The sequence below is a fragment of the Pleurodeles waltl genome, chromosome 9, assembly GCF_031143425.1.
Source record: "Pleurodeles waltl isolate 20211129_DDA chromosome 9, aPleWal1.hap1.20221129, whole genome shotgun sequence".
Lineage (NCBI taxonomy): Eukaryota > Metazoa > Chordata > Amphibia > Caudata > Salamandridae > Pleurodeles > Pleurodeles waltl.
The window spans coordinates 941,527,813-941,553,137 of NC_090448.1; the positions used below are offsets into that span (position 1 = coordinate 941,527,813).

At 40.9% G+C, this 25,325-nt stretch overlaps 1 protein-coding gene across 4 annotated transcripts in view; it reads right to left on the bottom strand.

Annotated features, from left to right (window-relative positions):
- Window positions 1–1,950: 1,950 nt before the first annotated feature.
- Window positions 1,951–25,325, bottom strand: part of BEGAIN (brain enriched guanylate kinase associated) — a 1,046,953-nt gene continuing 1,023,578 nt past the window's right edge. For 2 of the 4 annotated variants that reach the window (XM_069208337.1, XM_069208339.1), the window contains one exon: window positions 3,377–6,142. In XM_069208337.1, coding sequence (XP_069064438.1) covers window positions 4,757–6,142 — 1,386 coding nt within the window. In that variant the 3' untranslated portion in view covers window positions 3,377–4,756. Of the gene's footprint in view, window positions 6,143–15,844; window positions 15,929–25,325 lie in introns of all 4 variants that reach the window. The other 2 variants (XM_069208336.1, XM_069208338.1) reach the window with 2 other exon arrangements.

Consider the following 25,325-nt stretch of genomic DNA (forward strand, 5'->3'; position numbering starts at 1 on the left):
GCTACTTTAAATGTAATTATCTTCATAATTAATAAAAACAATAGCAATACTAATACTACTACTAACACTAATACTACTACTAACAATAAAAATAATGATAATAATAATAATAATAATAATAAAAATAATAAAAATAATAACAATAATAATAATACCGCCTGTGCAGTACCCCATCCACAAGATATGAAGATAAGTAATTCACTAAAATATTATGTATTATTGTCTTGCAGTGTCTTGCAATGTTCTCAGTCTCACCTCACAGGGACAACTCCAAATACCAATATTTTCAATCCACTTCACTACATGGAATGTACAAAATAGATCAAGCACTGGCAAAGCCAACAGGTCTCGCCTATACAAAAGCTACTGGCTTTGCAAATGTGTTTTAGCAATGTTGTACACCAGTGTGGCTACTGTTCCGCATGGGCAAAGGTTAGTGGCATAGAGGAGAGTGGTGTGGAGCGTGGTAGAGTGGAATAACGAAGACTGGAGTAGAGTGTTGTAGAGTGGAGTGGCAGAGAGTGTTGTGTACTGAAGTTACATAGTGTGGAGTCATGTAGAGGGACATACATTGGAGTTGCATAGAGTAGAGTGGACTGGTGTGGAGTGCACTGCAACAGAGTGTCCAGAGTATAGTGACATAGAGTGCAGTGGCATTGACTTCAGCGGTGTTCAATGCAGCATCGTAGAATGCAGTAGTGTAGATCAGAGTGGTGCATAGTAGAGTGACACAGAGTGGAGTGGTGCAGAGTAGAGTGGTGCAGAGTAGAGTGGCATAGAGTAAGGTGGCGTAAAGTGGTGCTAAGTGGAGTGGCATAGATTTGAGTGATGCAGAGCGCAGTGGCGCAGAGTACAGTTGAGTGGCATGGAGTACAGTGGCATAGAGGGCAGAGTAGAGTCAAGTAGTATAGAGTGCAGTGGGGTAGAGTGGTGCAGAGCAGAGTAGCATAGAGTGGTGAAGAGTCGAGTATAGTGCCATAGAGTGCACTGGCATAGAGTGGAGCAAAGTAGAGTGGCGTAGAGGTCAGTGGTGGAGACAGCAGTGTTAAAAAGTAGGGTGTCAGAGTGCAGTGGGTAACCATGGAGCAGAGTTGCGTAGAGAGCAGTGTCATAGAGTACAGTGATGCAGAGTAAAGTGCAGTGGCATAGAGTGCAATAACAATGCAGTTGTGTAGAGTGCATTGGCGTAGAGTGAGTGGTTAAGAGTGGAGTTGTGTAGAGTGCAGTGGCACACATGGAATGGCGCAGAGTGGAGTAGCGTGGCATAGAATGCAATGGCATAGAGTAGATTGTTTCAGAGTAGAGTGAAGTGGTTTAGAGTTGAGTGGTGCAGGGTATAGTGCAGTTGCGTGGAGTCCCATAGAGTGTGATAGCATAGAGTGAAGTGCTGCAGAGTAGATTGGAGTGACATGCAGTGGAATGGCTTAGAGTGCAGGGGCATAGAGTTATAGAGTTGAGTGTTACAGAGTAAAGTGCATTTGCATAGAATGTATTGGCATAGAGTGTAGTGGTGTAAAGTACAGTGCTGCAAAGTGGCGTAGAGAACAGTGGCATTGAGTGGAGTTGTGCAGAGTAGATTAGTGTGGCCTAGACTCAACTGTTGTAGAGCAATGGCAAAGAGTGCAGTGGTATAGAGTGGCAAAAAGTGAAGTAGCATAGAGTAGAGTGGTACAGGGTAGAGTAGATAGGTGAACTGTGAAGTGGCATGGAGCTCAGTGATGTACAGTGGAGTGGTGCAGAGTGCAATCGTGTGGAATGGTGCACAGTGGAGTTGTGCAGAGTATAGTGCAGTGGTGTGGAGTGGTGCAGAGTAGAGTGGAGTGGTGTAGAGTGGAGTATTCATGGTGTGGTAGCACACTGTCATTACAGACAACACATTTTCAATTGAAATGACCATTACATTTGTACAAGCACAGTTTTACTAATAAAACTATAAGTGCACATACGAAAATGTGTGGAAATTACATCACCTACTTTAATGATTTGTTTTGATCATATTAAAGTATTTATTTCCAACACACTTCAGAAATAACAAAAAAGTGCTTCATTTGTGCATTCATAATTCTGATATATTCTGAAATACATATACAGTTCATTTAAATGTTGTTGTGTGCTAGAAAAAAACTCTTGCCACCCCCAGTATCCAGCAAGATTGTCACATAAATCCTCCCACTTTGAAGTCAGAAAAAGGAAAGGAAACAAGCTCCCTTGGAAGACAGCACCTGACATTTGAAATCGGTTTAGGAATGCACATCAAATGTGACAAGATAATTACAAGATTTAAAGGCCTGTTAATAGAAAGCCAATTCGCGAAAAACACGGTTTAGGCAATGAGAAGGAAGAACTGAACCTGGAGAACCTAAAATAATTAAAGTCAGCAAATGGAAAGCCAGAAAGTGCGAGTTACAAACCACAAAGCCAATGCTAATCAATGAGCGGAATACATTCCTAGGTCATCTTTCTAGAAGACCCCAAGATGTCTTTAGCAAACAGACATAGGCTGCAACCTAGAACAAGCATTTGCAATGCAAGGGGTCTCGCGTTTGCTCATGTTAGAGCTGATAGCGTTGTAAACTCCTAACCCGACTTTTCACCTATCGGCAAAAGTGCATTTATGTACGTAAGCCGAAAAAGTGCATTTAACTATGTAAAGCGCTCGACTTCTGCCAAGCTAAATCGCGCTAGTAAATTAGAGAAAAAGTGGTCCTCGAGCCAGACAGAAAACAGCGAGCCTCGCATGTTTTCTGTACTTGGTCGATGCACTTGAGGAGGGCTAGCCACCGGAAAAGGCATGACATATGCATGCCTTCGACTAATGAAAGCAAGCTGATTTTAATAGGCAAGTCCACTAACCAATGAAAAACATTGACGTGATGTCGACAGGGCTCCGAGCCCTTTTCTAAACCCTAAAGTGTCTCGCTGCGATACGCATGCGCGAGTGCATGCAACGCAGGCTCGACCCTAAAAGGGGGAATAGGATAGAGATAGAGAAGGAGAGCAAGAGAGATTAGGGGCAATATAAAATATCTTTCTCTTCAAGGATGACGGAGAAAAATAGAGATGAATAGTAGAAGGGCAAGACAACAAATAATAATAATGATAATAATAATAATAATACATTTAAATAATTCTAAACTTTTGGGGGGCTTCAGTGACCTATTGTGAAATCATTTGTTATGTTAGTCCATGATCTAGTTGTTAGGTGTGCGCATGGTTAAAACTAGCACCAAACGTATTTGCTAGCTACACTGTGCTTTGCTGCGACTTGTGGTCAAAGTGATCTGTGGGCATACTAATCACCCCTTATCCTGCGCTCCTAATTGGCATCTCTCATGCGCCAGAAACAGCAGCAATAAATACACACGGAAAATGTAATACAATAAAATAGAACACAAACTTTATTGTCACTATCAAAGGGCTGAAAAAGAGCATGCAGAACGTGCAAAATAACAACTAGCAAGAATTCAGTCACTTCTTTATTGTCTGCTGAACTTTCAACCTTGAAAATTACAAAATATTCGAAAAATCACTAGTCACAGTTGTCCAAAACCTAGTTTAAGTTTACAGTTAAAAATTATAGAATAAAAAAACAACAATAATAGGATTGAAAAGCCTCCTTTCCTTCCTGTCCTCCCCAGAAACAGAATAATGCGCACACCGTGGTATTCGCCGCGTGTTAGCTATTCCACCTGGTGTACCAACAAACTCATTGGTGAACCTAACACACAGTGGCACAGTATACTACAGTACAAATCATTTTTGGCTATTCCTTAAGGTTGTTTTTTTCCACTGAAATGTTTTACAAATGGAATACTGTCTTTGCTAATTTACACCTTCTCTTCATGCAGCTATCCATTCTTTAAAGAAATAATCCCTTGTCCAAAATCCATCGGAAGTGACATAGGCCGTCTCCAACCTGATGCGAGGAAGCAAGTGGAGACCACGTGAAGCATTTTATAATGTATTTCCTGCAAGGAAAGGACCTTGTTAAATCCATAGGCAACAGCAGAGTTCAGAACACTGTCTTGCAATCCGTCCTCCATGTCTTTTGGTAAATAATATATTCTTAAAAACATGTTTTTATTTTAAAAAATCAAAAAAAAATCAGGTTGTGTCGTTTATAATGCAAAATACAACACGCTAATTTGACACGTCATGCATTTTTGACAATATAAATGCAATTAAATAGAAAACAAATGTACCAGAAACCCTCAAGTACTCATGAGGTAATATATGAGGGGGCATACGGTAGGAAATCAGAAACACAAAGAAATCCCGCTATTCTCCATCTTGTTGTGCATACATAGGGTCCTCTCACATACACCAGTAAGAAATAACCTAGGCAACTATTGTTTATATTTCAAAATATTTCTATTTTAGTTCACCTGTCACATTCAAATCGGGTGTAGGTGAAACATGAGTTACTCTTTTGCCTCGGTCTTTTCGGAACAAATGGCCTCGTACGGAAAAAATAAGACTTTCTTTTCTTCCCTCAGAATGGAAAATACTTTGTTTTAAGTTTCTAACATCACAAATTCTCTTGGTCTCTCGAGTACTTTTTAATTTATAAAAATATTTCGAGGTTTACAAAATAGGGCAGTCGTACATCCAATGCGGACGAGGTCAACAGTGTAAAATGTAACCTTACAACAGAATTGTAGCAAGCTCCAACCTGTTGATAAGTGATGCAGTTTTTATTGTGTAAGAAACTGAATATTCAATGCAAGTGTGGCCTTAAATTTCATATTGCAGATTTCTAATTTAGAAGCGTGCCGTACAACTGGGCCTTAGTAAGGCTGTCCTTTCGGGTTAGGCCGATACTTCCAGTCCTTTGGAACTGGTGAGATTTGTTGTGGTAAGATGGGTGAGGTCCTTGCTCCATGGAAGACTGGTGCACTTCAGAGGTCTCCAAAGGATCCTGATTTAAGGACTCGGCAGAACTATTTGGACTCACGTCCACGTACTCCCTTTTCAAACCCGGGCTAGAACTATCTGTGCTTTTGCCACACATCTGGATTGGAAGCCTTTCGCCCTTCTGTTCTCTGGATTCTTTTCCTTTAAAGGAGGACAGCATCTCTTGCTTGCAACTGGCAGTGATGTCAATGTTCAATCCAGAGTCTGTTCTCAAGAAACAGGAGTCAACTATTCGGTTTTGGATGCCCTCCTCCCCTTCGGAGAAGCTGTCTTGCTTATAGCTCACATACATTGGGCTCATCCTACTTTCTAACTGCTTCACAGGGCTATTCCCAAAATACTGCTCTGAGAAACTGCATGGTGATAGTCTGCCGGCATTCCTGAAGGCATAGGCACCAACATCATCTACGCTCAGCTGCCTCCACTGGGTAGGCAGGTCGTCCTCTGAAAGATGAACACTCCGGCTGTCACTGCAGATGATTTGAGAACCTAGTGCCTGTGGTGAACTGATCCCAGAGAAATGGAATGGTTCATCCACGTAGGAAGAGGCACGAACAAAGCTAGGAGTAGTTTGGTTTTCATGTTCATGTTCCATGTGTTGCATAGACTTTGACTTCACAAATCTAGGACTTGCTGAATGTTCATAACCTGTTGTTGACTTTCTTTCAAAAATGTCATCCCTGCTACCCAAATATATTGCTTGCTGAGAAGCTGTGAGAGTGCTGGCTTGGTTGTTCTCTTTTTCTTCTGAAGTTACACTGAAGCTGGAGTAGGAACTGGAAGTTTGCAAAGAAGTGACATATTCATTGAATGCTTCATGTGAGAAACTGGAATGAAACCCATCTTCTTCTGCAGTGCTGTCTGTAGAGTTCTGTGACCTTAAGAAGCCTTCATCTTTAACTTGCACGTCAAAACTTTGCCGCCTTTCCCTTCTCCGTTCTTCGGGGCAGTACAGGGCAGTATCACTGCAGTAGATGTCAGACTTGAATTGCTGTCTTTGGCCAAGCTTCTCATCATGTTCCTGATTACCGTGCCCGTAACTAAGATCTCTCATCGACACGCTTGATAGATGAGAAGTCAAACTAGTGGGATCTGGTTTCTCCAACACCTTGGCAATGACGCATGTCGGAATGCTGTCCGCGTATGATGTATGGCATAGAGGGACATTGAGGCTGCATCCATGCTTTTCCATGTGATGGCTTACTCTTTCTTGGAAGTCAGGTGGCAGCTGAAAAGAAACAGATAAGAAAAGCTTAATCCCATTCAAGTTTAATGGACAGAAATAAGTACAAAATACGGACTCTTAGCAAAGCATAAAGCTTTTCTACAAGTTTTCACTCGGCTGCAGCCACTTTATTTGATCATTTGGGAAACCAGATAAAAGCAGTTCTGACTGCACGGTTTAAAACCTGGATTATACGACTTATTTTTCTACTCCATTGAACCAATCATTTTTGTGATTTAGGATATCCGTAGGCCATATTTTCAAAACATTTCTCACATTCTGCAGAACTGGGACAATGTATTCAATTTAAGACCTGGATGGATTTAACATGAGGCTTTCCATTAAGCCATTTGCAAATGTTTTTGTATTTGTAATCAGGTTGCCTTCATCATGATTAGACTATTTGAACAAATATTGTGTTTTTGAGGGTCATGCATTACAACTAACGTGTTGTACTAATTTAAGCCAATTATTTATTTAAAATGAGCTTACTGGAAATATTTGGCCCTAGCAGAAGACTGAAAACTCAATTGGTATTGTGTACACAAAGGTGAATTTCCCAAAATTGCGGTTTCTTCTTAATGCTCTTATACATGAATGAGTCATGCTGTACAGGGTCCACTCTCTTCCAACAGCTTGCAGCTGGCTAATTGAAAAGTTGCCAGCCCTCAAAGGGAGCCATAATGAATGGAGCCAGAGATATGAATGTGTTAATCGATTAGGAGAACACGTATTATGGATCCCTAACTTGTGTACAAAGTGAAGATTTCCATCTTTGTAATGTGTTTGCCCTGTTTTTTTTTTCATTTTCCTGGAGGTTATTTGTATGTGCTCTGATTATATGCCTGCTCAACAAGCCTCAGGCCCATATCCTCTGCTAAAATAACCTATGGTTTTATTTCCTGTGCACGCCCTGCTACTGTTGGTCTGTCATGACATTGTGTCGGGGGGACACGTGGCAGACAGGGATTAGTTAAATATATGAATAGGTAGCCCATTGTAAGGCAGCAGTAATAGTACATGCCACCATGGCTCAACTGTGACTATGACAAACAATAAAAAGGTTAGGTCAACTCAACATTGCACAGCAGATCAGATCCAATTCCTCATACATATGGTCCTAGTTCAAAGAATTCCAACAATCCAACAGACACCTCTCATCAGAAAGTGTAAATGGCTTGTTAGTGACCACCAGATCTATTACCATGGGATTCAATGCTTGAATTTCTGGCTACTCTTCTATTTTCACTGTAATGTTACCATAGACTCTTGAATGACTTTGAAGTTGGTTGTACTAAACCGATTGGCAAGAAGAGGAGCTGGAATACAGGAAAGACTAACAAGAACTCTTGAATGCTGTTTTATACTGTAAAATATTCTTAGAGGTATTTTGTTTCTCAATGCCACTCTCACATAGCTCGAAAAATAACACTTTGTGGTGTAAGGCTGACGGTTGCTGTTTGTGGGGCAATTTTGAAAGACTGGACTACAAATGGGAAACATAGAAATACCTTATAAAACTAAATATTTTACACATTGGTACTTTGAAAAACGTCTGGAGCCAAGAAGAATGATGGGATCGATATCTGCTAAAAACTCCTCCTCTGTTTCAAAGGAAGATCTAAAGATAGATCATTGCCTTTGACTTAACTCTCTGGTCCCAAGATATGCTTCTAAGATCTGCAAGATTGAAAGCTCCTTCAGCAGATCTACATGAACATTTGGATATTGTTCTTCGAGAATGGTCTCGATTCTGAGATGCTGACTCCTGGAACCCCAGGTGCCATTGAGCTGTGAAGGTCTTGGAACCAAAGGTACCTTCTAGTCAGAGGTACACTGCTGCATTAAGCCTTCTGTAAGATCTCTTTTTGCAAAACTGCCTTTCGAAGCTGATTTTGAAAAGTGCCCCTTCAAATGTGCAACACCTCCAGCTTTGTCCTTGGTTGGTGCTTTTATCTGGTCAGACCATTTTGCCATAGCCACATGTGGACCACTGTCTTTCTGAGCTGAAGATTTGTGGTTCAACACGTTGAATGTACAGAAGTATCAACAGAATGCAGGTTCAACTTGCATCAGAGGATATTGCAGTGAACTTTGGCCCTGGGTGGCACCTTCCACTGGCTAAAATTTATCTTTCTCTATGTGTCTAGTTCACTGAGGCTTTGACTAATTCATATCTGACTGCAAAACAGCTATATAGGCTTAGCTTCTTGGACCACGTTCTCAAAAAACTCAAATGAAAAAACAGAGTTTATTACTCATAAATTAAAATCATCCATCTGACCTTAATATGACTCATCTAAGCTGACAGCAGACCCTCAGAAATCAGTCTTATTTTGATCCACTTTCCTACCAAGCATAGAGAGAACTGTAATTTGGAGGCTTCCTTACCTTTCCCATTGATTAACACTGGAAAAGCATATAGGCAAAAATCTAGGAGTGCCACTCTGAATGAACTGACCATGAGCAGGAATACATCTAGATATTATTTTTTTATGCAAATGCTTTTTCTCTCTTGAATCTTCAGTTACTGAAATACTACTGTCACCACACTGTCACTTCAAAAACATTAAACACTGACTTGGTGCAGAAAGGAAACCAGATGCGTCTTGGCAAAAATCATGTCATTGATGCTAAAGACATTCATCTTTCATTTGAGCAATGTGTTCTTCCTTCCTCGTTTTTTTTCTGATCTAAGGGATGCAATGGGTTTGAATGCCTTTCCATTAGGCTGCCTACAGGTACACAATTTGAAAACCCACAGTCTGTGTGTATGTGTGTGTGTGTCTGTATGTGTGTTGTGTGAGTTTTGAGGCAGTGACATAATTGTTACATTTTAAGGCTGTGCTACTATCTCGCCTGAAACCTCAAGGGAACTGGTAAATATCCCCCTAGAATTTTAAAGTATTGGACCCTTCAAAAATAAAAGACAAAGCTCAACCAGGGGCCTCATCTATTCCTCAACTGTGGTGAAACAGAGCCACAATGAATAGAGGTAGACATTTGATTAACCTTTTTATTATGTGAGCCTTAATTGAGACTAACCTGCCCAGTACTAAAAGAGCGTGACCACAGAATCTGTGTAATCTAGGTAACAAATCAAAGTTTGATTGTATTTTAGATAAAATATTTTTGTGTAGTAACAATCTGGTAACAGGAACACCATCATGCACCTAACTCATACTATCACAAGAGCTCAGTGCTCATAGAAGAGCAGTACTTTACACCAATGCTCTTCTAAGGCTCAGTTACTCCAGCTTGGCTTGGTGAATATGTAATTGATATTACAGAGCGTCATTAAAAAGTATTTGTAGAGTTAGAGTAGCTACATTCTAGACATAAAAATTAATCATGTTGCAATTTACTCAGAGGAAAAGGTACTCCCCTCTCAATGTTTCACCAATAACTGGAATACATATAAGAGCAATAATGAGTCTCCACTGGGTAACTGAAGTTTCCTCTCTGAAGGGACCATTTTCCTTAAGTTATGAAAATAACGAACAACAACCATTATATGGCACAGGTACATAATATAGGGTCCCAGCATCCAGGAAGCCATCTACAAGGTAAAAGATGGTCAAACTTTTGTTTGTGGAAATATGAGTCATTGAAAACTAGCTTATTACCCAATCTAGGGGTCCAGGTGGACACAATCATCAAATGGGAAGCAACATTAACATCACTAACAAACCAGCTAGCTCCCAAACAATAACACAGGGTTGGTCCTCCAAAGAACAAAAAGTCAATGGTTCATACAAGTCCTAAAGCAAAGAAGTCAGCAGCTCAACAAAGTAGCAAGAGCCCTACAGAAACAACACATGGACGCCAGCCAACTTGGTGCCTTCCAGGAACTAAGAAAGATATACAAGAGGGCAGTCCGGGAAGCAGAGCAGGCACACCGAGACCAGGAATGGATCAAAGTCGTTGAGGCGTGCAAACATAAGAACAGTTGCCCCTGTGGTCCATTGTCAATCAACTTGAGTGTGGGGCTGCAGGGACCCTAAGTAACACCGTGCCAGAGGTGAAGTGAACCTAGTATATCTCCAAACTATACAGCTGTCAAGTAGTGGCAGAACACAATTCTAGATCAAACTACGAGCCGAATCCCCTATCCTTTGAAGTACAAAAGATCGAATGACACCTTAGACATTGCAGAACTAACGAGGCCCCAGGTCCAAATGGAGTCCCTCTTGGGGTCTTAAAACACAATCCGGAATTTTGGTCTAACCAACTTAGCAATTTGTTCACTGCCTGTGTCACAGAAAATAATATCTCTGATTCCTGGAAAGGGACAATTCTCCATGCAATCTACAAGAAAGGCCTCTATGGGAACTCAGACAGCTATCGTTTGATCTCTCTGCTCGACACTGATGCAAAAATATTCACGGACTGCCTGTTGGCTGAATTGAAAGACTGGGTGACCAAACTCAATCTAATTCGTCTGAACCAAACAGGCCTCCATCCCTCATCAAGCACCTTTGACAACCTGATAGGACTAGCAATGCTGGCGGAAAAATATGCAAAAATGAAAATGGCCTTGTACACCTGCTTTGTGGAACCTACCTAAAGCTTTTGATTCTATGGAGCGGCATGGACTGTGGAAGAAGTTAGTAGATCGCAATATTCCACCAAATCTGCTTTTATATTCTGACAACTGGGCTAGGGTAAAAGTTGGCAGCAATGGAAGAGTGTCTGCTAAAATCCCAATAGAAAGAGGCATTAAGCAAGGCTGCGTACTAGCCCTGATGTTATTCAATTTATATCTGGCAGATCTGTACACACATTTGAACTCTTCCAGTTCCCATATCCGCAAATTGGGCCACCAACTCCTAACAGCACTACTATACGCAAACAGCATCGTCCTGTTGAATCTTTCAGGCATGGGGCTCCAATAATTAATAAATACCCTAGATCAGTATTGTAAGACCAACATGCTACTGTTAAACCTGGAGGAAACAAAGGTAGTCATCTTTGGCAAGCGTGTAATTAAGAAAAAGCAGTGGCTCTGTGGAAACCAGCTAGTGGGGAGAAGTAGTAGCTACACATATCTGGGGGTCTGGTTGTAGGAGCATTGGTCTCACCGCTTGCATATAAACACCTTGAAAGCCAGAGTAGCATCACTACTCACAGCTGTTCAAAATCTATGTACGAATCTGCAAAGTCCAAACTGGAGTCCACTCCTCACCGTCATGAAGGCAAAGTTCCTGTCCTCCCTGGTATATGGTCTGGAAATGTATCCTGGCAAGTTTAATGATTTCTTGGATATTGCCCAGAGTAAAGTTTTCCGCCTGCCATACAATTCTTCACCGGCACAAATCAGATTGGAATTTGGGCTACAAGACCAAGCCTTGGTACAGAATGGAGCTATACTCAAATATGTCTCTCTACTAAGACAGGTGCCCCCAAACACACTAAATGCACTTATCTGAGAGGAAACAGGCCTGAACACGCCAGATGACTCAAATTCATGGTCTGATAAAATTGTCTTGGCAATCAAGCAACTACAGGCATAAGAGCTGTGGCAAAAGACCTTACTGCATAAATCATTTAAGAAACCAATACAAAAGCAAATCAAATAGCTATCGTGGAGCAAGGACAAAGACAAGTTCAGGCTACGATCCCATTCATGGATGACTATTAACACATACACAGCACTAACAGCGCAGCCATACTTGGGAGAAATACTAAATAAATCTCTAAAAACAAAGGTGGTGCACGCCATGTTTGGTCTACTGCCCTCACTGGATGCAGTTCCAAAATGGCTCAAACCCTCACATAACGGGAAATGGAGGCTATGTGCATACCATCAGGAAGACTTCTTACACCTTCTATGCATATGCCCTGCACTGTTACCCTGGTGGAAGCTGTACCTCCAAAACATGTTTATCTCCAATGGCATTAGATCCTGCTGACAAGCTATACTATTTTGTTTCAAGGGCTGACACCACAGCACATGGCATGCCTGGCAAAATTCATATTAAAAGCAGAACACCTTTTAAAGCATGAACCAATAACTGTGTAAGCTGATGGTGCTATTCAGCTCATGACTAAGCAACTTTGTTTGTGCTACTTTCACGCTCAGCCTAGATGCAGAACTTTAAGGACAGCATGGAGTTGGAGGGGACAGTTCATGTTATTACCCCTGTGATGAACACACAACCTTATTTAAGTGGGTTTCCAATAACTTATCTTGGTATCATTGTTTGAACTCTATGTGAATTAGAAACCCCAGTAGGTCGTTTTTGGCTTTTCTATTTTAATTGATAACACATTCATGTACATTGCTGACTGCAATGATTTTTATTAATTATGCAATAAAGGTATATTTTTGAAGTTTCCTCTCTGACTCTCTTTCTCTCTAATTGGTGCACTTTAAATGTCTTACTGTATTTTAAGGGAAGTGTATACTCTCTTATGCTTTTACTGTTCAACCTGAAATCTTTCTCCATCCCTCACTTGTATCAGACTCACCTGCCCCACTGGTATCAAATCCAGAACCTGTGAGGATTGAAAACTATGGGGCACATAATACCTTGAGAGCAGAGTGATGGCCACATGTGGCCAACCAGCGCATTTTCATTCCACATAGCTGTATGTGTCCATTAATAACCCACACTATCTAATGATGTACACTTGTATGAAACTCTTAACTGAGAGAAACTGAAATTTCCAAAGCACAGCAGTGAATCATGTTTTCTTTAACTTAGTGTCTTTTAGGATAAGTAGATTTATATGACAATGTACCTGCAGGTTTTGGGGTACAGTGTATTTCGCTAAATTACAAAAACTGATATTTAGAGAATGAGAACTTTCTGTTCAAGGTCACCATTCCCTTCTAATGTTTAAAGTACTACTTGTATAATTATTGGTTATTGTTTGAATGAAGTGAAGAGAGCATTCCGCTGGGCACACGTGCATCTCTCCGGTGTGCCATATTGTCTGGTGTTATTGGTGTTGAGAGAAAGGAATAGGTTGTAATGGTGTACATTACAACTCTCTATTGCCAGTGACATTAGAAATCATGGCCAATACAGGAGTAGCTATTTTCTACATGTGCCTCTCTCTCACGTGTACCCTTCATATACCTCCACGAGTTACTTAATCGCCTGCCTGTTCCCGTGTTGTTTATCCCTGATAAGAATGACTGGCTTTGAAAAATATGGGTGCATTAATGTATGTATTTGGTTATTTATTTATTTATGTATTTATTATTTTTCTTCTGCCAGTGCCTTAGATATAGTTTGTAAGAATTATAGCAGTAAACTACTTCATCTACCTTATTCCCAGTCTGTAGATCAATTTACGGACACAGTTCCTACATTTTAGTGGCATTGTTAGGTACGATTAAGAAAACGTTGACTATTTCTCTGAAGTATTTCCAAAATATCTATTGGTTTCACCACATGGATGCTTTAATTCCTCTGGTTAAAATGGAGGCTATAGGTACTATCAGCCACTTTTGCTGCACAACCAGTGGTTGGCATGCCGTGTATATTGCCTTAAATTCGGAGGGAGTTTCATTTTTTGGTCAAGGAACATGACATATGCTAAAAGGCAATTACCGCATAATCTATTTTTGTCTAGCTGGCCTTTGCAGCATAAGCAGTTTCCTGTCACTGAGAACAGCTGTGTTATAATTCCTCAAGTAAATAATGCTCGATTTAACGACCTCAGAAGGTTGAAACACACCGGGTATACGAAAATGTGAACGCACATTTAAATACACGCCATTTCAACAGAGGCTTTAGTTCATTGTGCCTGCATACTATTCTGCACAGAATTGTGCTCAGATACAAATCATATTTACCTCACAGCTTAAAGAAAATACGTTACCAAAAGAGGTAAAATTCCAATTGCTAAAAAAACAGTAGTGTATGGCAGGGCCGGCTTTAGGGCGGTGCGAGCGGTGCGACCGCACCTGGTGCTGACCTGGATTGGGGGGTGCTGACCTCAGAGGGCGCTATGTTTACCAGTGTTTTAAGAAACTTGGGATTTAAAAGCACCTGCTGAAAAGTTCCTTGTGCGTCCTGCCTTAAAGAAATAATTCAAACGTCAAGATACCTCTTGAGGTTCCTGCTAGGGAGAGAGACGGGATTTTTGTCTCGTGGCAGCTTAGACTCGCCATAACGTAGCAGAGACGGTTAATATGCCTGCTGCAAAGAACAGAACTATATTTTATGTGGACAGCTGAGTGGATTGCTAAAGCCAGCCTTTACATGTGCTTTAAAACGAATGTATGTGAAGGGGGCTATGGAGAGATGAGGGGCACATTTGCAGGGTGGTAGTGAGGGAATCCGAGGAGGTGGTCATGAGGAGGGAGGGTGTAAAAAGAAACTGTCGCACAAAGTGCCACCAGGGCTAAATCCGGCCCTGGTGTATGCCGTGTTGCAATACGACCAGGAGCTTATGGAAGACGTCGATAGGGTTTGCTCGGTTACAGTCTGCATTTCTTGTTGCATTGACATAGTTTAGCAAAAAGACAGTAAATATCATGCTACCTTTATATTCGGACAGTGTGCCCTTTATATTCGGACAGTGTGCGCCCAGTCATTTTTTCTACAGGTGAAAAAGAAATACGATAAAAGCCTGGCCTCTTTGATCAAAGACTGATCTCTTAACCTACCGCTACTTCTGTCAGGACACAATGTTTCGTTTTCTTTTCTTGAACGTGTTAGTGCTGAAAATAACTTTTAATGATTCACAAAGAATCACAGAGCCGGGAGGTGCCCGTTTTCACACTGCATTTTTCAAGGTCTAAGCTCCCTGAGACTTTGTATTTGTAATCCCATTGCTCTGAGATTCAACAGACTTTGTTTTACATTCTGCTGAGGTGACTACACGTTCTATTTAAAGGTAAGAGTTATTTTTTGGCTACCCAGGCGAATTTTGATCTCTGCATCCATGTTGCTTCAGATGTAAAAAAAAAGAGGGCCCCTAATTTGCAAAGGGCTGACTTCTCAAGTCCCAGTGATGCTAGCAAATGAAAACACATAGACATTTTGGAGAACCTTCTCTTCTGGAGGCTTGAAATCTAGCGGATAAAAAGAAGAACAATTGATGTATAGCCATGAGAAATTATCTTTCTCCATGACATCTAACACTGTAGATGTAGTTTATTCATGTCTTGTTGGTCAACACATGGTGTCTGTCTTAAAATCACTGGCAAATCAGTTCAATTAGTGTAGCATGCACCTAATAATCAAGATGTGATACGGTTTTAATGCATTATGCAACATTGTCATATATGGCGAGGCTCTGACTTACACCATGGATGCTAGCCAAAGGGGAGTCAACGTGAAAGGTGGTGCATTGACCATGTGAAACATAGGCCTATTTGCGAATTGTAGACAGCAAGACCTAAAAAAAATGGAGAATTGCATACATCTTTGTATTGCCTAGCTCAATCCAATAATGAAGCGCATCAAGGCTAGCAGTCGCGCTTGGTTGTACTGGAGGAATTTAACATATCTGTATGGTAGTCTGTAGTTGCTTATTTGTGATGTTTCTACTCCTCTTCTGCCAAAGAGACTCCATCTTGAGGCTTAGCAGGTCAACGCTTGAGGAGATCACATACTAGCTCATTTTGTCAAAGCATGCGCAGTAACCTATCCGTGTTCCCCAACCCAATCCACCTCCATTGCTCTACCAGGCCTGTCATTGATCCACAAAATTTAAATAGTATTACAGTACATTTGTTAACATTACCTCAGAAAGTTTATGGGCACTGTGGTATGCTTTGCTGCTCTGAAGCAGCTGAGAAGCTAGATTGCAGTCCTTTCTATAGAGTTCCTACAAAAAAACAAAAACAGAAAAAGGACTGTTTTTTTAATGCTTCAAACTAAGCTAACGTTTTAATAAAATGGTTTAGGTGGTGCTCTTGTACCTTACATTGTATTCAGTGAAAAACGCACGAGTCTTTTATGTTTTAGTACATGCTTTAATTGTAATGCAAAAAACATTATTTTCCAGACTGTATGCAGAGAAGTTGACGCCTCCTCGATCATACAATTACTAAGTTTATGTGCATCATGTGCTTTATGACTGCGCCTCTCAGAACGTTTTTTCTTTAGAAAGTGAACTGATTTACATGGCTAGCTCTAATGTATTTAAGTGCAAAATCATCCATCGTTATTCAAGACGGCAGAGTACTTACCATATAAATTCTCAGCGCCATAGGGTGAATAACGCTGGGATCAGATATCTTAGCCAATTGGCATATGTGTGGACATGTTTTCTAAAAGATTGTATAGACTCCTTCGGTAATGTAAACCTACTTGTAGAGGATGTTCCACGGAAATACTTACTAGAAATATGCTGACCTGCCATTTTTGTAAAGTATGCATGCAAACTCATAGATTTAGGCATGTGATACATTTAGCAAGATATCTTCACTTTTACTGTTGGTGTACAATGTGTCTAGGAAAAGATTCAGAGAAGGCCATCATAAAAGGTACAGTAGTAAGTAAAAATGTATTTGTTTTGGTAAAATGATATAAAATAATACGATAAAATATATAAGTCACCACATCCATTTCACAGACACCTAGTATGAAATTCTTCACTTAGGGTTGCATGCTCATTCTCCATTACGAAAAAAAAAAAAACATTAGTCCAGGCACCAATCTAATTTCTAGTACAATTTCGAAGCATTCACAATAGTTTGAATTATTTGAATATCAGATGTATTGCCCCACTCGTAATGCGTGAGTAGGGGATAACTGCAAATCACACTTTTAACAAGTCAGTAAATTACCAGTAATGGGTCGCAGTTTGTATGTACTTTTAGCATCCACACATATTTAAAGCCGAACATATTAGAAACTGTCTAATGCGCTAGGATAAGTGAATTAAGTTTTCTCTTTGATTTTTTTAAATAGCTTACGATAAATACTTCAGCAATCTTCTAATACTCCTATTAAAAGAAGCTGAAAAAAGCTCAATCTTACTGCTTCTATAATTATACACATTCTAGCTCCATAAAAATTTGACAAACATATTTACAATGTAGTTCATGTAACATAGAGTATGAACATGGGATATAAAATTCCACTCAATACATAACGGAAATGTCAGCCGGCACTAAACTCTCAGATCACTGGTTACCTTCAAGGGGCAAAGCTTTATGTAACTGACAACAAGATGAAAGTGGTTATTTGACAGACAATATAAAATCCTTGAACTGGGAATATTTCATAGAGATTTCTTTTTATATTATCAATGTGAATTTTCAATTTGAGAAATTTCTTTTCACTGTCACAGAGATACCCTTATCAAGGGTGATAAAGATGTTGGGGCAGGGCACTCAAGATAATAAGATAATTCTATTTGTATTTATAAGTGAAACCTCATTAACTGGAAGGTCAAAAAATTGAGTAGAGTGACTAATAAAACAACAATGGAGAAGGAGTATCCTTACCTCTGCCATAATGGTCCGCCAGCTCAATTTAAAGGAGGGTGGGCTATAGGTTTCGCTACAGCGGGGTCTACTCAGTCACCGCTATAGCCAAATGATTCTGATGGTCCGACAGAGTAAGAGTCATCGGAGAAATGGCTGTGTGTCCGCCCACCTAATCAGGATGAGCAGACATGTAGGCATATTTTAACTATCCGGCATGGCCACAGCATTGAGCGAGAGTAAAATGCTAATGGTACTTGCATTACATTTTTTATTTAAAAAAAATTGTTTTTAAAAATAAAAACTGAAAACCGGTGCAAGGAACAGCCCTACACCAAATAGTGAAATGCATTGTCATGAATCGCCATGACAGGAGTTTCTTCCAATGCATTATATAAGACTACCTGCTTGGTGGTCATTTAAAAATTTGGCAGAATGACGGGCCATCTGCCAAATAATAAATCAGACCCTAAATTGGAAGGCAATAACTTTGCCTGGGAAGACAAGTTTGATGTTTCCAACCTCTGCTCTACCGAAATTCAGCGGAAATTGCATCTAGGTCCTGGTGAACTGTAAATAATGACTTTTGATTGGTGCTTTATTTTGTCTTGCCAATTTTTGCCTTAAATATTTTAAAAATTAATAACTCTGGTTTCTCCTAACCAATTAAAAAATCTTAGGCCCATATTTATACTTTTTTAGCGCCGCATTTGCGCCGCTTTTCAACGCAAAAGCGGCGCAAACTTACAAAGTACAATTGGATTTTGAAAGTTTGCCCCGCTTTTGCGTTAAAAAGTGGCGCAAATGCGGCGCTAAAAAAGTATAAATATGGGCCTTAGTGTCTTATGACTATTCATTTATCCTTTACATTTCTAAATGGGGTATGTTTTCCTGACTTTAAAATTGTTGGTACTGCTTGAATGTAACACACACTTCTCTGGGGAATGCCTGCTGCTTGTGCCATAGCTATCTACAGTTGATCACAGATTCTCACAGAATTCAGTTTTGACCTAAGTAGAGTGGATTTTTTTTAAGTTGATAGGGGTACCCCCCCAAATTAATAACTCTGTTCTTGACAAATACTATTTTAAAATAAGGTACCATTTCCACACCATACCACGGGAGTCAGGGCTACTCATGATGTCCATGCTTGTACTGGAAACATTGTAATATAAATGAGGGAACCTACCCTATTTGAACGGGCCAGTTGAGGATCTCCACATTCTATTCTATGGAAGGCACTAGAAGCCCTGCTGTGTGTGACAGGAAAAGGTAAAAAGGTAAAGCACTTTTGCGATTTATGCACAACCTTATGTTCCCCATAATATTTTTGTATTATGGAAAGTGTCGCACAACACTGACAATCTGGTCTATACATAGATAGGTGGCTGCAAAAAATGAATAGAACTATTGTTGCTCTGTAGATTGTCATTGATCCTCTCCAAGAAGAATTGGCCTGTCCTCTAGCTTCTACGCTAGGTGCTGAGATATCGTTTTCATTCAAATTAAACTCCTCTCATCCCAGAACTTGAATATGTGCATTCCATCCTGGATCATATTTCAGTAAAACAAATGTCATACAGACTTCTGCAGAGATCTTAGCAGATGTGATCTATCTAATTGCTGCTTGAGTGCGTGGGTTGGTATGTCAGCAATTAAGTGACTATATGGAGAAGATGTTAGAAAGAGATAGTGGGATACATTGGATGTTACAATATATCAGAAAGGGGACTTAACATTTCATAATTCGGCATTTCAGCCTGTCAGAACTCCATCTTTAAAATCTATTGACACTTTGCAAGGCTTGGCAAACACCAAGGCTGCATAGTTTTAATTCCACCTCACGCTTCTTTCTTCCACTACCCTTCAATTCCTCTTTATGACATTCTTAAAGGTTCTATTTCTTCCCCCTTCTTTTCCTGCCATTCTCTCTGTTCCTCTAGGTCAAAATATAATTGTGAAAACAATGCCCTGAAACAAAAATAAAATGAGTCGCAGTGCCACCTTCCTGCAACCAAATGCAGAAATTAGGCACTAAAGTAGAAATAAATCATCCGGTGTGTCAAATTCAATAGGTAAATGACGAAAGATTGTTTACCTACACATTGCATACTAAGCCAATGTTTGTTTGACACTAAAATGTAGTACCACTTTCTTTTAATTACCCAGGTGGTGAAAGCCTCAGTGTACTACAAGGAAGTAAAACACCATTATATGCATCACACACCCAGTGCTTCAGCTTCCAGGTACTGCCGAGTCCCAGCTGAAAGATACCTTGCCTTTATGATAGTGATTGTGCAAAAGATGTAATCTCCTGTTTCACCTGGAGGCTTGGTCTTTAGTAGTGACGTAAAGAAGGTGAACAGTTACAGACTGTAAGGGCAAATCTCTGACCACCCCTGTGGAGAGTGGTGCTCTACTGAAAAAGTCATCAAGTGTAGAATGAATGCAGCCATTGTTTTCAGTAATGGTGTGTGATTGCTGGCGGTATGCACACCGGTTCGCTGTGAGCTAGTGGAGTGAAACTCCTGTGACTGACACTTTACAGACAGTGGTGGGGACTAATTGGGTGTGTTTTGTGTAATTTCTAGAAGCCTTTCACATCGTGTGGTTCCTGTGTGTAGGCGATGGGGCTGAAAATGTCTTTGCTGAAAAAAGCTGTCACAGTAACTCAGCTGATCCCAGAAAGAAAATGTGCTGTCAGGGTATGGCCAGGGTGGTGACCTGAGCAAATGCTTCTCTTGTGAGCTTTTTACTTCTAGCCAAGCAATATGGCGATTAGTCCTCAAAAGGAATTTACAGACTTCACCTAAATCAGATGTAGGCACGCCTCATGAAGTACAAGGATAATTGTTATGACTGATGCAGTCTGCAGATTTAAATTAGAATTCTTGAGAAGTTCTCAGATGGCGCGTTGGCTCCTCAGTTAAGATGGCCCCTGAGGCACCTAAAGGTGCACCAGAGCAGTGTTCAGTAGTGCTCAAAACGTGAGTGGAGTGTGTGAAAACAGAGCCTGAAGATACAGAACAAACCACAGACACGTCCCAATAGTCGGTGCACCCAAGTGTGCTCGCCCATTCTAGAAACCTCTTATTTTGGCTGCTCTGAGCCGTTACATGTGTGGTGCGGCCCTTGTTTTGGTAGGACCGGATAGCCTTGTTTGGCCTGGTACATGTCTGTGTCACCGGGTGCTGCACTGGCCTCCTTTCATGTGCTTTGAGATTTGCTTAGCTCACATGGTCTTTGATGAGTCTCCCAGGGCCCAATTAAAACTGAAATGGGCTGACTGCAATCCGAATGTAGCGTTTTTTTTTCAGTGGAACTATCTTTTTTGGGGCACAACCAAAGAACTGATGTGTGAACTCAGAGTGTTTTTCTGTACTGTGCTGACACTGCAAGTTATAGCCAAGCATCAGAGATACCGAGTTTAATGCCAGGTGGATTCCATCTCTTGTAACTAGCTTTGTGCCCCAGGCCGTCCCGCTTTCTTATCATTACAAGGGTACTATTGTACCGTGGGCTCTCTGACTGGAGTCCTCAGCCTGCTGTGGGTACTGACCTTGCTATTTCCACTTCCTCTTTGGCTTTACTAGCCCAAAAACATGACAAGCTGACTCCTGTAAGGTGTGGCCAGGCCAAATGAGACAGCTGTGGATCTGGAAATGACAACTCCGCTTACAAAAAGTGACTTTCATGACCTCATGCAAGAATTCTACAAGGAAATGACTGCACTGCATCAAGACATCAATAAATCTATAAACTATCTTAATCACCATTTGCAAAAATTAGGGGATCGTATGGCTCATCTAGAGGGCACAGTGATTGAGTGAGATCATAAACAAGATGCGCTCTTCGATACAGTTGCAGTCTTGACATGTTTGCAACAAACATTGATCAGCAAAATTGGTGATGGAGTAAATCGAAGCTACAGAAAGAACCTGCGCATAGGAGGAATAAGTGCTGATGATAGGGAAATCGAGCTGGATCGCACCCCTGGAGTCTACTCAGAATTTCAAAGGATGAGAAAGCTTCCTCCTAATGTCTTTGAGAATCCTTTATAAATAAAAACATGAGACTTTTCAAGCTCTGCATACTTAAGAAAAAAATCACCATGAAGGTGATGACTACTAATCTTCTATGACACCACTGTGATATAAACACTAGCGAAGTGCAAATTATTTAAATTGTTGACGGACTTTTTACCAGAGGAACATTTTGCCTGTTGTTGGGGATTCCCCCTCAGGATCCTGTACTTATTCAATAATAAAAATTGCACATCATACAATCTTGAAGAGGCATAGACCATTCTCCAACTCAAAGGGAACTCCGAGATGCTGAACCCACAATCCCAGTCACCGATCCCGGATAACCCAGGACAGTGGCTAATCCATCACATGTCAAAAAACAAAGATCAAGGGGCCGGACTGAGGGCTCAGAAATAACACTCTCAAATATAGATGATATCAGGAGAAGGTCAATGTGTATCCTTCTTTAATATCCGAATGTTCTCATTAAACACTCTGGTTAGATTTAATTGTGACACACCGTTTAAGGATGAGTTTAGATTGCTCTGGCTCGGAGTCTAGTACGGACGCTCCCTCACAATAGCCGGGAATATATTCTCATTTTATAGATGTAATGTTGATTCTAGTTAATCTCACTGAATTAATTGTTTATTTTTCTTGTATTTGTATTCATTTTTTTTTCATCACATTGGCAGTCTAGACCTGTCCACTTGTGTGGCTTTAGAGCTTCTTTCTCTGTAGTGCATTGATAATGTGGTGGAAAACAGTGATGAGTGTTATTTGTCATCGTATGCATGTTTATGAACATCTCTCTGACCCATAGGGCCTTGTAGGGTAGAATGTATGTTCTGTAGATGTTTCTATAAACTCAATAATGATATTGTCAAAAATGCATGTGCTGTCAAAAATCAAGCACAGATGTTAATTTTGAGTGCTTTTAAACATGATCTAATCTTGAAGTTCTGTGATTTGTGTGGTAATTCGCACATATTTTAATGATTGTAAAGGGTTTTTAGAATATATCGTAAAGGTTTTAAGTAATCAATAAATATTTACTTACCTACTTACTTACTTCCTTTGAGTCAAGACAGATTTGAGTTGAACCTAGATTCAGAGATGGGAATATTGTTTACCTGATGTTGGATATATGCATCTCCATGGTAGAATTCTGCTTGTTGATGGATTGAAGCCATGCAATCTGACTATTAGTGGATACCTGAAAGGTTGAGTCGTAAAATTCAGATCTGAAGTGGTGGCCAGTCTAGAAACAATGCTGGAACCTCTTATCAGCAGCATACATGTAAAGGGCTCAATTTTTTATATTTCCTGCGACATGGAATGCTAGACACTAATGTGATCCTCTAAGTGGCCAATTTGTAAAAAAAAAAAAAAAAAAAAAAAAAATAGTGCAGAGTTCCAAAGATTTTCACATCATTAACACTGTTGAACAGGATGCTTGGCAAACACCAATGCCGCATAGTTTTAATTCTACCTCATGCTTTGTTCTTCCGCTACCCTTCAATTCCTATTTATGACATTCTTAAAGGTTCTTTTTCTTCCTCCTTCCTTTTCTGCCTTTCTCTCTGTTCCTCTGGGTCAAAATATGATGGTGAAAAATTGCCCTGATTCAAAAATATAATGATTGGCAGTGCAGTGCCCCCTTCTTGTAAACACCTGCAGAATGTAAGCACTGGAATAGAAGTAAGTCATTCAGTGTGTTAAATCCAGTAGGTAGATGAGGAAAGAGAGTGTTTGACTATACATTGTGTACTAGGTCAATATTTGTTTGTTCGACCTGTACATAATAATGTATTTTACAGTCGATGTGGGTAAACAGATCAAAAGTATCAAGATCACTTCTCAATCATGCTTTGGCGCAATTGCCAAGGATCTTGGTGAGGAACAGAAACTTTTACAAATGTTTTACGGCCATGTACAGCTGATTTCATATCAATTACTTAGAGTGAAATATCAGTTTTTTGGATTGTGTGAGAAAGTCATCTTTTTTTGCCCTGATCACTTTCATTTTTTGACGGATACTGGTGGTTACTGACTCTGACTATGCCCTTGGCTCTGCTAAACAAGTCCAGGACCAGTGCTCTGTTTAAAATGGTAATTAGGTATAATTACAATTGGCTCGGACAACCTACCTGGTATCTGATAGGGCATGTGGGTTTTGGGACCCCGTGCAGTCAAGGCACTTACGGGTGCACTGCTGTGGTGTCTGCTGTCATTTTAAAGTCAGCCCTGCCTTGTCACCCTAAGGTGTGCCTTAGGTGCCCCAAGGGCAGAGTGCATTGTAATTATAAGCAGGGACATTATAAAATATGTTTTATATGCCCTGGTGAGGGAAAAACTGCCAGTTTCGTTTTCCCGATTGTAGCACTGCTAGCTTTAACAATCTCTAACGTTTCACGGGAACATTGTAGAACAGTGATTCAAAGTGTCAAAATAATAGTTAAAATAAATCCAACAACTTGCCAAGGTTGGAAAGGCAGGATTTATTATAATTATTTCAGAAAAATAGTTTTAGAACTACAATCAGCCCTGTAGCAGCCTCTTCTGATTGGTTAGCCTTTGACAGGCTGAGCTGCTCTGATGAGGTGTGAAGTGGCATGGGCTGGGACAAAGGGGCCCTCTGGTGGGAAGAGGTCTGCAGCAGCAGATGCCAGGACAGGAAGGGGACAAACTAGTCTTCAAAGAGAGAAGGACAGGAACCAGGCCCACCCCCACCTCCTGCACCCCAGCCGGATGGGAGCCTTTCTAATTAGAGGGGCTGGAAGGGAGTGTAGGAAAAAGTTAGACACACCTGTGGGCGGGCTTAGCCAGACCTAAACATCCCAGAGAGATTTTCCCCATCTTGGATTTTTGAGAAACAGTGCTTTCGGGTACAAAAATGCACCACACTTCTAAGGATGTGGTAATCACAGAGGGTGGCACCCTGTACCCCATTGGTCAGGTGTGCCCCCCTGCTTGCCAACCCAGAAACCTGGACAAACATGGGAGAGCTGATAGGTCCTTCAGATCCCTGCTGAAAGAAATCAGAAGAAGAAGGACTGCCCTGCTGAAACCCTTGTCTGCCCCAAGAGAGGACTGCACCCCAAGTACTGCACCTACTGCACACACTGGGCTTCACCATAAGAGGCATTTGCCTTGCTTTCAAGATTTAGGTGTGGACTCCCTGTAAGTAACAGGTACAAAGGAGCTACCAAAAGTCCCCTGCATCAACTCCTTCAAGGAGAGCCCAGCTGACCAGTGCCAGTGGACTTAGAAGGATTTGACCAGGTGCATTGTGGGAATTGTAGTTCCAGCTCTCCAAGGAGCAACTCAGAGCTTCTGTGACCTTGGTTGGTGTAGTAGACATATCAAGGCCCCCAAAAGACCTTCTGGAAGAAAAACCAGAAGTTTGGAGACATTTGGGTACATTTTGTGAAAAAGCTCCATAAGTGGACCAACCCGCCAACAAGAGTCAAGTCGGCCACATCGAACCGCGACTCGGCCTGGAATTCAGGTTCACCCCACTGAAAGCTCCAGAGTTCTGCCTGTCAATGGCGTGAAGTAAGGCCTGCAGGACCTCACTGAGACCTCGTGCCGAACCAAGCTGCTGCCGATGACTCACAACACGGCCTGCCAAGGACGACAAGGAAAATAGAACCAAAAAAGTGCAAAGGTAAAATTTTGACTGAGGCCTACTGCTCAGCGTATCCGACACAGGCTCCATCGCAGTAGGCCTCAAACTTTAACTTTGACCCTGTCTGGTGAGACC